Below are 16,652 nucleotides of genomic sequence, written 5' to 3'. Positions count from 1 at the left end.
AACTTTTTTCCAAATTGGTAGATTGTGAATCATGTACTGGAAATCATTTAACAAAGATCAGCAATAATGTAAAAAATAAGAACAGCAATCACCTTTAGCTCCATCTTTCTTGTCTATAATTGTTTCCGTGGCAACAAAACGTTTTCCCTCATATGCTGTAAATCAAAGGCACTGGTGACCTCATCCTGTTTCTAAATATCCCATTAAATCAGCTCCATGGTTAGATCCCAGGAATGTGCACGTCAGCTTATTCTGGGTTTTGAAACGTAAAAAATAGTTTATTCCAGCTTTTGCACGTCTTTTCAAAATAACAAGTTCTTGTGTAAGAGCCTTGGCAAGCACAAATGTTTTTTATTTTCCGCTCATTTGGATTTGGGCTTTTAAATTAGCTAAATTTTTAAATGTGAAATTCAATCCAGTTTGTGAATCCCTACATAAGCCACGAACAGTTAGCTTGCTGGAATGTTCACTTCTCAGTCATACTCAGATTCAAATGGTTGCTCTAAATAAAGTGCTCAGTGGGGAAAACAGAAAAATGTGAACATTGCATTATTGGAGCACATCTATTGTTCGCTTTCTCCAGCGGCCTGAACTGGATCAGTTACATTCCAGACCATATGTGGAGGTCTTCTTCTGCTCAAATTATGCTCTGATAAGCCTTTCTGGACAGGCAATCATTCACTTTAGTCCCTACCCTTTAAATTTGGTGAAACTGAATGAAAATAGTGTTTTTTTTAACATGTTTTTGTGGGATTTTTCTTATGATGGAGAACAATTATAAAGAAAATTCAGTTTTAAATTGGATTTCTGGGTATTTGTTATTTCAAATTCAAATTCTCTGCTCCATTCTGATGAAAGTCTTTGTTTTCCTTGTCTGAGATGGAATCTGAATCTAAACTGTACGGCAGAATAGCTCTGATATTGCTCGTCATTTTTGTCTGACTAATAATGTTAGGTTGGGGGTGTGGGGGGCTGTAGCAAGCGGGAGAGTGTGAATACAAATGGGTGACAGGAAGTGGGGGCGGGCTTAGTCAACAGTTCTGCCCACAACTTAGAGGAGAAATTCGAATAAATCACTGCAACTTTGCAGAAGAAATGACAGAGTTTGTTTGATCTTAATAAAAAACTGCAAAAGGATCAATAAATGACCACTGGGAACACTCATAAAATAGATCAAAAGATGATCGAGTGGGATTTTAAAGCTAAAAGACTTGAAAAAAAATGATTTCTACATTTGCTGTTCCTGTTTCTTTGCAGGCCAGTTGTAATTGTCATGACCATGTCCATTTGTGAGGTCAGAAGAAAAAAAAATTATTTAATTTCTGATGTATGAGCTCCCTGGAATGTACCCTACTTTTGCCCAATTTTGTGCTTTCTTTCCTGCAGAAAGTCCTATGAGTTCGAGGATTTGCTCCAGTCCTCTTCAGACAGCGTCCAGGTGGACTGGTACGCTCAGTCCAGACTGGGCCTAGCATGCACTTTATCAGAAGAGAATGTCTATGAGGACATTCAAGGTACGTATCATCCATCTCGTTTCAGAACCTGGAGCATTCATGTCCCAGCTGTTGTTTGACACTCGGTTGTGAACTGGTTGATCTTCAGTGGAACTGCACCCTGGGTTTGACTCTTTGATTCTTCAGCCGGGTTTTGCCTGACTCTTGGACTTCTCATTTTGTCTGCGTCTCAGAGTTCAGCGGAGTTGTTGAAGACAAACAAGTTTTTTCATTAAAATTTTCATTAAGGGAACTTACGATATGCCCCGTCTTTATTGTCTGCTGTGTTTTACCAACCCCACCTCAAGCCCTGCACTGTCAGCGTTCACAGTGTAGGAGGCTGGGGTGTGTGAGGCAGCTGCAGTGATTGTACAGTGGATGCACTTTATTGTACGTGTGCATTCATTGGTGTTTCATGAATGTTCCCACATAAACTCTCTGTGCCTTAATGATTCCATGGCATATTTTAGCTACATGTAAAGCTTTTGTTCTTTCCCTTAGCCCTAAGAACATGGAGACATTGTTCACTTAACAGACTAAAAAAAAAGACATTGTAAGGACAGTGACATAAAAATGAAGACATTGATGGTGTGTTCTTCTCACATAAATCTCTAAAAAAACGGTTTGAAATTCACAACTATTCACGTTCTTGTCACCACAACTTAAATACAGACTTGAAAGGCTAATGCACTGTCACATGTGAATGGCTGACGGCACACGAAACACTGCAGACGTTAGCGTGACTGTCTCATCAGTCAGCAATGTGGAAAACAGCACACGGAGAAAGAGCGGGGAACCAAGCTTGGATTTGCAGGTCACATCTGGCGGACGGATTGATTGAGCTGGGGAGGAGATATAGGCAAACAATTAGAGAAAATGACACAATGTGGGAAAACTGGTTTACTTGGTGGGTTGCTTGTTGCTGCAGACACTCTTATCATAGTGAAACGTGAGCTGGGACTGCTTCTTGCAGATGTTCTCGGCACATCTGGAGTTGAAATTATCTGGACAAACAAGCATAGCTGATATGGAAAGAGTACTCATGTGCTCTTTTATAAAGTGTGCGTTATTTGGGCTGTTGTGCAACCCAGCTGCCACAGATTTCATGGGTTTTTACTGGATGTTTTATGGTCTGCAGATCCACCATCCAAAGAAAACCCTTATGAAGACATAGAGCTGGAGCGTAGCTGCTTGGGGAGCAAATGCATTTCACCTGTCTTCTCCTCTTCTGTCCCAGATACTCCCACTAAGGTATCTAATTGCAAATGTCACACAGAGGTATTCTGGATCTGCTCTGAAGTACATTACCATGCCTGCGTCTTCAACAGCTCTCCAGCAAGTCGGGGTTTTTCCGACAAAACTCAGAGCGACGGAGCTTCAAAGTCTGTGAGCTTCGCAAAACCAACAGAGACACTGGCATCTCCTCCCCCTCCCGCATCAGCCCCCCGTCTACACCCAGCAGCCCCGACGACACTCCCTGTCTCTCCGGAGATCCTCACAACCGCAGACGGAGGAAGATCCCCAAGGTATGAAGGTCTGGAGGCCTCCTGCCAGAACCGGTGATTTATGACTAATTGAAGGAGGTTCAGTGCTGGTCCCCTCCTCCTGCAGTCAAAAGGATGAGTGACTGAAGCAACTCTCTGTGAAAATAAAATGAAGTGATTTTTGTGGGAATTTCTTTGATGCAATCAGGAGATTAATGTTACTGCTCCTTGACTTCAGATGGTGCTGAGAATCAATGGCATCTTTGAGGCACGCAGAGGCAAGAAGCACATGAAGAAGGTTTCTCAGTCTGCAGAGTCCAGCTCAGGGAGAGGTGAGGCTACAAACAACCACTACCAAAACACACTTATTTCTGTCAATCCATGAGACTGGACAGTGGTGGAATTTTTTTCAAAGCTAAAGATCTAATAAAGTACTCTCACCCGCCACTTTCAATTCAATTCAATTCAATTCAATTCAATTCAATTCAATTCAATTCAATTCAATTCAATTTTATTTGTATAGCCCAAAATCACAACAACAGTTGTCTCGATGGGCTTCAAAGTAAAACATGAACTCAAAAGGATCTTGAATAGAAAGAGTTCAATAGGAAAATACTAAAATGAACTAACAAACTGACTAAGCTATACTGGCATCCCTGCCCTTAGACCCCCCTTCGCGGTAAGGAAAAACTCCTAAAAAAACGGATTCCAGAAAAAACGAAGAAACCTCAGGGGTGCCCACATGAAGGAGGGATCCTCCCCCAGGACGGACAGGCGATTTACCAGAACTCATTGTGAAGAATTAACTTATCTAACCCTACAACTACAAATATAAAGTCCAGCAGACGATCTTCATCTAGCCGGAGTTGGGGGGACAGTCAGGGGCGCGAGTCGAGCCGGAGACAGGAACCACAGCCAGGTGTAGGAGCAGGAGCAGAGACGAGGTACTCGGTCAGGAACTGGAGCACGGATGAGCCAACTGGAGTCTGGAAGCACTCCCACTCCCCAGGAGGGGAGAGGGAAAGAGTGACAATACATGAATCGCACTGCACCAAACAGAGGCATGGAAAACTAAATGATAAATGATGATCAAAAATTGAGGAGAGGAAGGGTAGAAGTAGATGAGAAAAGAGGACAGAACCCCACTTTATTTGGTACATCTTGCTAGTCCTAGGTTGGACCCCCTTTTGCCTTCAGAACTGCCTCAATCCTTGGTGGCATCGATTCAACAAGGTACTGGTAACATTCCTCTGAGAGTTTGGTCCATACTGACATAATATCATCACGCTGTTGCTCCAAAGTTGTCAGTTCCACATCCATGATTCCAATCTCCCGTTCCACCACATCCCAAAGGTGATCTATTGGGTTGAGATCTGGTGATTGTGGAGACCATTTGAGTCCAGTGAACTCATTGTGTTGTTCTAACCATGCTCAGTTGGTACTAAAGGGCCCAAAGTATGCCAAGAAAATATCCCCCATACCATTACACCACCAACACAAGCCTGAACTGTTGATACAAGTTTTTCCCCCAGCTTTTTTAGGAGTTTTTCCTTACCATGAACGAGGGTCCAAGGGCAGGGTTGCCCAGTTTAGTTTAGTGTGTTTAGTTAGTTCAGTTTTGTATTTTCCTATTGAATTCTATGTATTCATGATCCTTTCGATTTTACGTTTACCGGTACAAAGCTCATTGAGATGACTGTTGTTGTGATTTTGGGCTATAGAAATAAAATTGAACTGAATTAAATACAAGGCAGGATTGATCCCTGCTTTCATGTTGTTGACACCAAATTCTGACCCTACCATCTGAATGTTGCAGCAGAAATGGAGACTCATCCGACCAGACAATGTTTTTCCAATCTTCTATTGTCCAGTTTTGGTGATCCTGTGTGAATTGTAGCTTCAGTTTCCTGTTTTTAGCTGAAAGGAGTGACACCCAGTGTGGTCTTCATGCTGATGTAGCCCATCTGCCTCAAGGTTGGGTGTGTTGTGTGTTCAGAGATGCTCTTCTTAGACCTCGGTTGTAACCAGTGGTTATTTGAGTTACTGTTGACTTTCTATCAGCTGGAACCAGTCTGGCCATTCTCCTCTGACATCATCAAAGTATTTCCACCCACAGAACTGCCACTCACTGGTTACTAGATCAGCAGTAACCAGCCACTTCAATCGCCTTTCTGCTTCATTTTGATGCTGCTTTTAAACTGCAGCAAATTGTCTTGACCATGTCTACATGCCTTAATGCGCTAAGTTGCTGACATGTGATTGACTGATTAGAAATTTGCGTTAACAAGCAGTTGAACAGATGTGCCAAATAAAAAGGCCAGTGAATGTATTTAGCATAGAAAAGACCAGATTAAGGCCACACAGTAAAATTCTATTAAATAACTTTACTGGCTAAAGTTTCTGTTGTACTTTTTAGCGAAATTTGAGAAACCCCTTTATATGTTCTATTGAAAATGCACTTTTTCCTTTTAGGGTACATACATCTAGTGGCGTTGTCTTTTCATTTATTTACAGCCTTACTCAGAGACTGATGGATTTGAAAAGCGCACAATTTCTATTTTTAGATGCATCTTTTAACTTAATTGTATGGACAAATATACACCGATGGGTCATTTGGAACTGACCCAGATTTGAGAACTTTTGTGGTCACAGATGTCATTTTTATTGTAGATTTTTCTTTGATGTCATATTCTACTTTTTTCTGTTTTTTTATTTATTCACAGATGAAAACAGCGAGTCAGAAAGTGACACAGAAGAAAAGCTTAAAGGTGAGAACATGAAACTTAAAACACAAGAATCTTCAAAGTCCAATATGCATTATATGTGCCTTTGCACATGTTTTCAGACTTAAGGTTCAGTGATGTGAATTGGAATAAAATATCTTTTACTGGTCTTAGCTCACAGTCAGCGGCTCGTCTTGGTCCAGTCCATGCAGGCAGGCCGGCACCGGACATTAGAGAGGAATTTCTTGGAGTTACAGGAGAGAAAACTCTTTGAGTATTTCATCGTTGTTGCACTCCACAAGACGAAGGCTGGAGTCCCGTATCTGCCAGAAGTCACTCAGCAGTTTCCTTTAAAGGTAGGAACACTAGGACAGAGGCTGTCACTAATAAGATAACTAATAGTTTCCTCTTAATGAGCACATGCTGTTTCAAGGCTAATATTAACCACATTCTATATTTAATCATTTTTATTTATGTTAAAATTCATTATGAACTGTCCTTTTTTGCTGATCTTGTACTGTTTGTAGCAATTGTCTAAGTGTGAGTGATGGTCCTCCACCATTGATAGATCTGATTGCTCTGTTGAACTATTGTTTCCATGCACAGAAAGGCGGATATGTAGAAAAAACAGCAACGAAATGACAGAAGAACTTATTTTTAGTCTTGGAAACTTAGAATGACAAAAACTAGAATACAAGCAGATGTTTGCTGTGGAGCTGTTTCTTTGTTTGGAGTGGAAACCACAGCAAATGCTGCCAATATCTTTGATACAGAACTTACCCACAAACTATGGAATATTGTACATATTTCTTTTAATGGTTTTGCTTTTATATGGATAAGATTATTTCATTAAATAAATCTTCAGTCTAAAGTATACAACGTCTTCCCCACTTCAAACCCTCCCATATTTGCCAAGTTTGTAACAGATGCAGCTTTAAATTCAGTTTTGGTCATAAAGTTATAAAGTAGCTAAAACCAAACATTTATAGGTGTTTTTCTCCATAAACAATAAACTGCATCCACTGCTGCCCAGTGTAAAGATCCTCTAGGAAAGATTTATTGTCCTTCACAGCCAAAAGCAAATTTCTTAAGCATCTTAATAAAGTTTTAAGACATTTCTTTCAGGTAGCATATCAGGAAAAGCTAGAATTTCATTGAGTTATTACATTTCAAATCATCGGGGGTTTAAACAGATAGATTGGTCAAACACATTTTTATTTGAATGCAAATGAGGATTATTTTAAAATGTTTTTTGTACCTACAAGATTTCTTGCTCACTTTCCTAATTTGTTCTGTACATGTCAAGCATTGATTAAAGAACAGAATGCTCAAACTTAGATTGTTAGTTAGTTAGTTAGTTAGTTAGTTAGTTAGTTAGTTAGTTAGTTAGTTAGTTAGTTAGTTAGTTAGTTAGTTAGTTAGTTAGTTAGTTAGTTAGTTAGTTAGTTAGTTAGTTAGTTAGTTAGTTAGTTAGTTAGTTAGATGATTGTATCCATCCCACGATGGGGAAATTCACTTTTTCTGTGGCAGCAAAAACAACATTCCTAAATAACAGCAAAAATGGACATTAAAAATGACATTCTCTTTATAAATAAACACAGCCACGAAAGTGGCGTATGATGCACTGCAAACGTGTCATAAAATTTTTTTTTTATATCCAAAAAAAAAATGTCACACTCTCAACTGTTCAGTTTCTAATAGTGATTCAAATGCTGTCACCTCACTGTCCAGCTTGAAAGGAGTTTTAAGTTCATGCGAGAGACTGAGGACCAGCTGAAGGTTATTCCACAGTTCTGCTTCCCTGATGCCAAAGACTGGGCGCCTGTCGACAACTTCCCCAGGTCAGTCCAAGCCTCAATGCTGCCAGGGGGCCAACAAGAGGTCTAACAAACAGGGACAGTGGAATTTCCCACTTGAATGATGAAAACTCAGGAATCTTTAGAGGATAATAGCCACCCAGCAGTGAAATGCCTTAAAGAAAATGACCTAACAGTTTGTCAGGACTGGTCTGTCATTAACTACTGGGGGGAGACAATGACAAATCCATGCTTTGAGAGATATCAGATTCAGCACTGAACACTGCCATTTGAACGTCACCTCTCTTTGTTTTCTGTTTAAAAAAGGGTTGTGTTGCTCAATCTATCTTCTCAGTTTTCCTTTTGTTCCAAGAAGGGGTGTTTAATAATTACCCAAAGCAGAACATTTGATGAATGAAAGGCTGTCCAAGTTCACCTTCACAGGGTCTGCCGACAGCACACCAAACAGGTTCTAAAATCTTCTGTGCTTCAAGGCAGAATTTTTTTTAATACTTGAAGTCCAAAAAGTGAGGCCCTTTGGTGACTGTTAAATTGCAAAGTATTTTACTTTATTCTATTTTAAATAACCTTTTTCCTTTATTTTCTCTTACTCTGTCTCTTTATTTCTTCTTTACAGTGAAACATTTTCTTTCGTCTTGACTGGTGAAGATGGAAGCAGGCGGTTTGGATACTGTCGTCGTTTGCTGGTGTGCTTTAAAAATATTACCACCTCTGATTCTTTCAATGTTTCTTCACCTGACTTTAAATACGAATTTGAGTAACTTTTCTGATCCTAGCAAAGCAATATATGGAAATTATATTCCTTCCTATTAATTTCTCTTTGCTGTTAACAGCCCAGCGGTAAGGGCCGAAGGCTCCCAGAGGTCTACTGTATCGTCAGTCGACTCGGATGCTTCGACCTCTTCTCAAAGGTAGGTGTGGCTACTTTCCCACAGACTTACATGCAAATCTATTACTTGCTTCTAAAATGTGTTATATTGCTTGGCGTTGTGCACCACTCTTACATGCTGCCTCGCCCTTGCTGAAAGTACCACCCTTTGCAGCTGCAGAACTCCCCCTTGGAGCCACCAGTCCTGGCTCCAAAACATCCCATTTGAAATGCAGCTGATGTGGTTTCAACTGTGGAACGGGTTCCCTGTAATGAACTTAAGATTTATCTACATTTTGAGCTTGTTTGCTGTTTGTTGCAGATGTAGGTTTTTAGCTCCATATATGATGGTAGGAATCCTTATTTATACCGACTCCTTGCTATGTTTGGTGTCTTAACTTTATTGCTGAAAGAGCATAGAAAACAACATTTCTAGAGGGATTAATCATTTTGTTAATCAGTAACAACATCCTCAACTTGTAAATGTGGACTATTGACTTAACCCACCCTAGTTGTGCTAAAGGCTTTTTCTTTTGTCTTTGTAATGGAGTTTTAACCTGAAGCTGGTTTCACTTATCCACTCCTGGAGCCAATAAATGCTGAGTGGACTTCAGCAGGTTTAACAGTTGTGTTACCATAGTCGTTAAGGGGCCAAAATGTATAGAGAGAACTGCAAAGCTCCTAAATATGGTGGAGAAACAAACCTGCTTGGTATTTAAAACTCTGTATTGGATTCATAAGAGCAGAGGAGGAGGCCTGAACTTATAGGAGACTAAAAAACTCAATGCCATTTGTTGATGTAAGTTGGCTATTGACAATGTCTTTGTATTCCATTTTAAATATTTTAGTCTAATTATCTATTATAACAATGGTGAACTTCTTTTTGAGGCTCATTGACGAGGCATGTAATCCACTCTCATTACCAAGAAAGTTGGCAAATTACCTCCAGGTTTTTTCAGTCGACTCCCTCCTGCTGATTGAAACATCATGGCTAATCCTACAATTATTTCATCTTAAGAACTGGCTTGCAGCCATGTGGAGAGATGCTGAAGTCATTCTGAATCATCTAAAAGAGACATAAACAGGAGATGCCATTGTGCTTGACCTGGATTTCGTGACTCATAGTTTACCAAAATCGTGATGCTGTGAATTAGGATGATTTTTTTTAATCAAATTTTTACGATAAATTCACCTTGTGTCTTTAAAACCTGCAGTTGCAGTTTAACCTGATTTATCTGCAGTTAGGGTTCATGTGAGGAACTAATCATTGAACGCTTTACTGATTCAAATAGAGGTTAATTAAAAAAACATCCACTTACCTACGTAGGTAGGTGGATGTTTTTTTAGGTAGGTGTAGGTAGGTAGGTAGGTAGGTAGGTGTAGGTAGGTAGGTAGGTAGGTAGGTAGGTGTAGGTAGGTAGGTAGGTAGGTAGGTAGGTAGGTAGGTGTAGGTAGGTAGGTAGGTAGGTAGGTAGGTGTAGGTAGGTAGGTAGGTAGGTAGGTAGGTGTAGGTAGGTAGGTAGGTGTAGGTAGGTAGGTAGGTAGGTAGGTAGGTAGGTGTAGGTAGGTAGGTAGGTAGGTAGGTAGGTGTAGGTAGGTAGGTAGGTAGGTAGGTAGGTGTAGGTAGGTAGGTAGGTGTAGGTAGGTAGGTAGGTACGTAGGTAGGTGTAGGTAGGTAGGTGTAGGTAGGTAGGTAGGTAGGTGTAGGTAGGTAGGTGTAGGTAGGTAGGTAGGTAGGTGTAGGTAGGTAGGTGTAGGTAGGTAGGTAGGTAGGTAGGTAGGTAGGTAGGTGTAGGTAGGTAGGTGTAGGTAGGTAGGTAGGTAGGTAGGTAGGTGTAGGTAGGTGTAGGTAGGTAGGTGTAGGTAGGTAGGTAGGTAGGTAGGTAGGTGTAGGTAGGTAGGTAGGTGTAGGTAGGTAGGTAGGTAGGTAGGTAGGTAGGTAGGTAGGTAGGTAGATGTAGGTAGGTAGGTAGGTAGCTACCTACCTACCTACATCTACCTACCCAACCCACCACCACTGACAGGTAGATTGTGGGCTCAGTTCCACCCCTGCCTGCTCATGGGCCAAAGTGCCCTTGGGCAAGAACCTTGCATCGCTCCTGGTGGTTATTGGCATGAGTGTTTGGCAGCAGAGTCTGCATCAGTAGCTCAATATGTGTGTGTATGGGTGAATGTGACTGTGTAGCACTTTGGGATTTATATATAATAAAAGACGGTGGATTACAAAACATATTAATTATTAGAAAAAATACTTAAAAAGGGTTATAACCATCACATTAATGAAACATATGTATTAATCCTATTTAGTTAGTTATAAAGTTACTTTTGTGCAGTTGATGTTATATTATTAATCAAATGAGTTATGTCGTTGTGCCGTAAATCTTCATCATTTGGAGTTCACCACAGAGTTCATTAGACAGTACTCCCTGAAGTGAATGACTATATAGGGAGCAGGGGAAGACACGTTACACGTGTCAGGTTTCTCAAACTTGGAGTTTGTCAGACAGACTAGTTTTAATTTTGAAGTTTTGAGCTGCTTTTAAGTAAAGTTAGAGGATTTCCAGGAAATATTCTTAGGAAATATAGTCGTCCTTTGAAAATAATGTGAAAACGCCAGCGTTTTTCCAAATATTTAATTAATTTATTTAAAAAATTTTTTTAAAACTGGATAGAGATTGATCATCTTGAAATCAATAACACTTACGATCATGTGTTAACCAAGTATCGCTATTAAATAGTATTTATTCGTGTTGTTTTGTGTGCGCCAATGCGGTGAGATTTAACCAGATTGGGCTTTTTGTTGTTGAGGAAGGAAGTCCACTGACAACCCAAATACCCCAAAGTTAATATCACCAGTATACACAATCCACTGTGGATGCTTATTCTCCAGATCCTGGATGAAGTGGAAAAAAGGAGGGCCATCTCTCCGGCTTTGGTGCAGCCTTTCATGAGGGGCATTATGGAGGCTCCCTTTCCTGCTCCGGGGAGAACCATATCAGTCAAAAACTTCCTACCTGGCTGCGGCACAGAGGTGAGCAGAAGCCCTGGGGTCTCCTTCCCAGGTTTAAACTCAAATGTGTTCTGAAAGCCATTTCTTCTGAGTTTCCACATCTTCTGACCCGCAGGTGATAGAACTGTGTCGACCCTCGGATTCGCGCCTGGAACATGTGGATTTTGAATGTCTCTTCTCTTCACTGAATCTCCGCCTCCTCCTCCGAATATTTGCCTCCCTGCTGCTGGAGCGCAGGGTCATCTTCACTGCTGACAAACTCAGGTTAATGTTGGAAGATGCCATTTGAGAAGAAAGCGTTTTTGAAACCTAAAGATCTGTCGCTGAGTTTGCTATATACATCCTGTTCAGAGTAGGTGAAGTCTTTGCAGTTTCTGCAATTCATTTAATGTAGAAAATATAACATGTATTGTTCCATAAAGACTAAAGCTCAGACTGAGATCTTATTATATTAAGTTATACTGAGTAAAAGAAGATCCTGACCAAGCGTGCGGGAAGGAATGCAGCCGTCTTATACACTCACTATGGGAACAGCCAGTTCTTTTCTGGAAAACTGTCACAGCCGCCAGAAAAGCGGCTCCAAAGGATAACTCCAGAACTGCCACATGTGCAGAACTGAGGTACTGCATCCACAGAATCCCTGATGTGTATAGGGTCTGTTTATTTGTCAGTATTGTTACTTTTCAGTTAATTCCCTGCAAGGACTAATTTGAAATTGTATATTGGGAAAAGTTCAGAGTTCCTCCACAAATTCTACCTTAAAAAAAACATTCAATGGATTTACTGTTATCAGAGGCTAAGCAGGAACTTTCGAAATGTGCTTCTCTGACACAATAATTTCAGTTTTTGTTTGTTTTTCATAAAAGGTATTCAAATACACTTTATACATCCCCAAAGGGGTTTTACAGTAAGTTCACATGTTCACAAAAGGTCAGTAAAGTTCTGGTGTGACGTTAAGCGGGAGGTTTTTGAATAAAAATAGCACCATCTTGTGGAAAAAAATCACACTTTTCTTTCAAAGCTTGAAGAAACTGGTTTTTGTAAAGATTTTCCTTTTTTTCCTGATGGTTCAGTGATTTCAGAATGAGTTTGTTCTTTTTTAACCCCTTCATGCCTGAATTTATTTCCAATTACACAAAAAAAATATCCTAATTGTTTATGCAATTGTGCACAATATATATTATTAGTGATGGTAGTATTACAAAATGTAATAAAAGATTATGGACTGAGCTCACACGAACAATATAGGTTTACTCTAAATCTTATATTAGACAATCCGATTTGATCAGAATCACTACTGTCAAGTCAATTAAAAATGTAACCAGTCTGACTCAGATAAATTCCTTGGTCGGGAGCGGAGCTAGAACATTTAATATGGGGGGTCGGGCAGAAGATTTAGGAAGAGTGCCCCCCCCCCCCCCCCCCCCCCCCATACCACCACCACTGAACTGGGTACTGAACAGTGCAGGTGAAGTTTCCCAGATGCACTTGGTCGTTTTTACATTATACTAAAATAAACCTACCATGTCTCAAATGGTAGTTTCCACTAGTTATTTCTTTTATTTTGAAAGGATTTTATAATGGTTTAGGTTGATGCGATCGACAACTCACCTTCAACAGATCGATCTGGTTGGATTATAGGGATATAAATGGATTCCTTTATTAATTCTATTTAAATTGTTACACCCCTACAGTGATCAGTCTACTGTTAAAGAAGAAAGAGTTGTGGAGAAGTTATACTTTAGTCGTTTTGGCATTAATTTGCTTGACTAATCTTCTGTTTTTGGTTAATTTGTCAGCATCACTTTAACATTTAAAAAACGTATTTATTGCCTCTGCATATGGTGAATAAGTATTTTAGGACCTATGATATGTTACAATGTTTTCATTGTAAATATTAGCCGCTAGCTAGCTTAGCCTTTTATATATATAGATATCCCTAGCTGCACTTATTTGCTTATTCTGATGTTACAATACATAGTATTCTATCAACCAGGCATTAGATTGGATGGTCCAAATCAACTCTTCTCCTTTTATCTGAGAGGAAAGCAAAACACAGATGGTTGATGGGTAATCCAGCTCCCTAAAGAAGTCCAGTTAAACTTATCTTGTGATGCTGCTAAAAGAACATTATGTTTCATCCAGTTTTTAAGGATTCAAAGATTCACAAGACTCTACTTTGCTAATTGGACTGGTTCTTTTTCTTTTTTCACAGCACTTTGTCTCAGTGCTGTCATGCAATTGTGGCTTTGCTCTACCCCTTCACCTGGCAGCACACATACATCCCCGTGCTGCCGGCCTCCATGTTGGACATCGTCTGCACGCCAACCCCCTTCATCGTCGGCCTCCTCTCCAGTTCTCTCCCTCGGCTCAAAGAGATGCCCGTTGAAGAAGTAAGAGCCTTTTTTTTTCCTTGTTTGCGCCTGTGGTGCCCTTGATTCTGGACACTTCCTGTGCGGAACAATGGCTTCAGGAAATGACATCACTTTCCCTGCTTTCAGGTCCTGGTCGTTGACCTTGGCAGCAGTCGCTTCCTACGTCAGGTGGTAGTTCTCTTGTTTTTAAAACAAATAAGCCACACGCTTCATTTACAGACTTAGATTTCAGGTGTATTTGACATGTTTATGACCCGTTGAACGCTATATTTGTGTTGCTAACGTTTTGTTTTTACAGCTGGATGATGAGGACTCCATTCTTCCTCACAAGCTGCAGGCGGCTCTGGAGCAGGTCCTGGAGAAGAGGAGGGAGCTGGCTAGCGAGAAGGGAGATCTGCTCAATGGTGATTCTTCTCCTTCATTAATACTACCTTCTGCATTTACCGGGCTTGGGACGGGCACAAGCAGGTCACTGGTTAGTGCCCTGTTGATGCTGCATTTATCTTTCTTTTCTCCTTTTGTCTATCTTACTGCCCGAGCATCCTTACACTTTTTTTGTTTTTTAATTTTTTTATTATTAGATTTTTTTGCTTGTGTCTGGTCTTGTGAGTTTTTTTGGGTCATTTTTACTTCTTTATTTAATAATACTTTAATTATTATTTTGTGGGCCATCCTGTTGGGGGGGGGGTCCTGGCCCTTGCCTACATCTAGTCTGGCGTTGTTTGATCTTGCCTAAAGTTTTTCTTCTTAAAGATGCTTTAGGACAGAAAAAGTACAAAAGTAAAAACTTTGAACATCAGGGCTTGCTTTTATGTTGTTCAGTTAAAACAAATCAATAAAGGTTGTATAATATAAAACACAAGCTTTTTATAAAACAAAATATTGCATAAGATCATAAAACGAGACCTTTCTGCAAAAATGTATGGTTGAAAGTTGATTTTTAAGTGTTCTGAATGTAAACTTCTAAAAGAAGTGAATTGCATTTTATTTTACTTCTGTCATATTTTTGGTATTTTTTCTTCTCCTCCTTCAGACTCCCTCAGCACTGTGGTGTCAGAGGCCTTTGTGCGGTTCTTCGTGGAGATGGTGGGTCACTATTCCCTCTTTATGAGCGGACCTGAGCGTGAGGACGAGTCCGTCTCCTCTGCCACCACACCCAGCCCCACTTCTTCCTCCCCCTCATCCTTTCAGCGGGAGGCCTTTCGTAAAGCGGTCACTTCCAAGAGCTTACGGCGCTTTCTGGAGGTTTTCATGGAGACTCAGATGTTTACCGGCTTCATGCAGGAGAGGGAGCTGCGCAGACAGGGCCTCAAAGGTACTGACATTGGAAGGCACTGAAGCAGATACCATTTCTGCACTCATAAATTTTTTTTTTACCTCAAATAAACATTTTGTGTGCACAACTTAATGTTTTCAGTATTTTGCACTGTGACAAAGCCTTGTCCAAGAAGTTACCAAAGAAAAAACCATCATGCTATGCACTCAATGATTCCTTCTTCAACTCCTACAACTAATTTGTGCACACAAAAGGCTAATTTGTGAGCAAAAAATAGATTATTTGTGCACAAAATGCTCTTGTATCCACAAAATACTATGTACTCAAACTGTTAATTTGGGCCAAAAAACTAATAAATGCTAATTTTTGCTAACAAAACACTAAATTGTTCCCACAAGATGCTAAAAATTGTTAATATGTGCTCACAAGATACTCTTTTGTGCACAATAAATGCAAATCTTTGCACACAAAATGTTAATTTATGCACATACAATACTAATTGGTGCCTATAAAATGCAATATTTTTGCCACTAATTAGTAATTTTTGCACATAAAATGATAATTTATTGCCACAAAATGTCATTTAATAGCTATAAGATGTGCTCACAAAATACAAATTTTTGTGTACACAAACTGCTAATTTGTGTACACAACATACTAATTTCTGCACATAAAATACTATTTTGTGCCCATAAAATGCCACATTTGTGCACACTCAACGCCAATTTGTGCCTACAAATTACTAACTTGTGGCCACAAAATGCAGATAAAGTACTCATTTGTGTACTCAAATACCACAATACTCAAATGTGCCCACAAAATGCTTATTTGTGTGCACAAAATAACCCATTTATTTATGTCCAGGGCTCAAAGGTACAAATTCCAAAATTATTTTTTCAAAGTTTTAGTTCATTTGTTTTGTTTGATGCACATGATGTATTTATTATTTAACATGTAGCATTCAAAGCTTTTATCCTGTCATCTTAATTTAGAGCTTTGCTTCGGAAATATTATACAAAAAACAGAAGTTTTTTGGTATACATGTGGTTGTAAATGCTTTTAAAATGGAAAAAAAGGAATGTTTGTTGCAGTTCTCTTCTTGCCTTTATAGAAGGTGGGATCTCTGAATAAAGAAGGCAATTGTTGGAATGAACTGAGCTCCAGTTAACCCTTGTGCTATCTTAGATGACCCCACCCTTACATTGACGTGTTCTCCCTACCATGACAAAGGTGGATAAAGGTGGAAAGATTTCATGAAATTCATGGACACCACTGAAGATCACAAATCATTGAAGAAAAAAGGTTCAGCACACTGTCTAGTGGGTCTAGATGACCCAATTCCCAACGGTAAAGTGTCTAGGATAGCACAAGGGTTACATGACATCATCGACTGGAGTTCACAGATGCATTAAGACCTCTGACCTTGTGTCCAGGGCTTTTTGAGATTCGAGCACAGGAATACTTGGATTCACTTCCTGGCAGCGAGCAAAGAGGAGTGAACAAGTTTCTTAAAGGCCTGGGTGAGGTTCACTTTAAAACTCTGGAATAATCCGATTAAAATCATATATGTCATATTTTATAATTAGAGGTACATTCTTTTGCTTTT

The 16,652-nt window shown here is 39.8% G+C and overlaps 1 protein-coding gene across 3 annotated transcripts in view; it reads left to right on the top strand.

The window, feature by feature from the left end:
* The window catches only part of si:dkey-82f1.1 (DENN domain-containing protein 2A), a 45,674-nt gene that overhangs the window by 28,335 nt on the left and 687 nt on the right, over positions 1-16,652 (top strand). For all 3 annotated transcript variants that reach the window (XM_020703849.2, XM_011475899.4, XM_020703848.3), the window contains 16 exons: positions 1,387-1,514; positions 2,632-2,744; positions 2,822-3,019; positions 3,216-3,309; positions 5,701-5,745; positions 5,875-6,056; positions 7,432-7,541; positions 8,134-8,203; positions 8,351-8,428; positions 11,276-11,416; positions 11,511-11,659; positions 13,611-13,788; positions 13,897-13,938; positions 14,069-14,174; positions 14,804-15,085; positions 16,480-16,566. In XM_020703849.2, coding sequence (XP_020559508.1) covers positions 1,387-1,514; positions 2,632-2,744; positions 2,822-3,019; positions 3,216-3,309; positions 5,701-5,745; positions 5,875-6,056; positions 7,432-7,541; positions 8,134-8,203; positions 8,351-8,428; positions 11,276-11,416; positions 11,511-11,659; positions 13,611-13,788; positions 13,897-13,938; positions 14,069-14,174; positions 14,804-15,085; positions 16,480-16,566 — 2,003 coding nt within the window. The remainder of the gene's footprint in view (positions 1-1,386; positions 1,515-2,631; positions 2,745-2,821; positions 3,020-3,215; positions 3,310-5,700; positions 5,746-5,874; positions 6,057-7,431; positions 7,542-8,133; positions 8,204-8,350; positions 8,429-11,275; positions 11,417-11,510; positions 11,660-13,610; positions 13,789-13,896; positions 13,939-14,068; positions 14,175-14,803; positions 15,086-16,479; positions 16,567-16,652) is intronic.

This window comes from Oryzias latipes, chromosome 6, assembly GCF_053564925.1.
Source record: "Oryzias latipes strain Hd-rR chromosome 6, Olatipes_Hd-rR_3.1".
In the NCBI taxonomy this organism is placed as follows: Eukaryota; Metazoa; Chordata; class Actinopteri; order Beloniformes; family Adrianichthyidae; genus Oryzias; species Oryzias latipes.
Note: the sequence above shows the minus strand (reverse complement) of the source record. Positions and strands in the feature narration are given on the sequence as shown.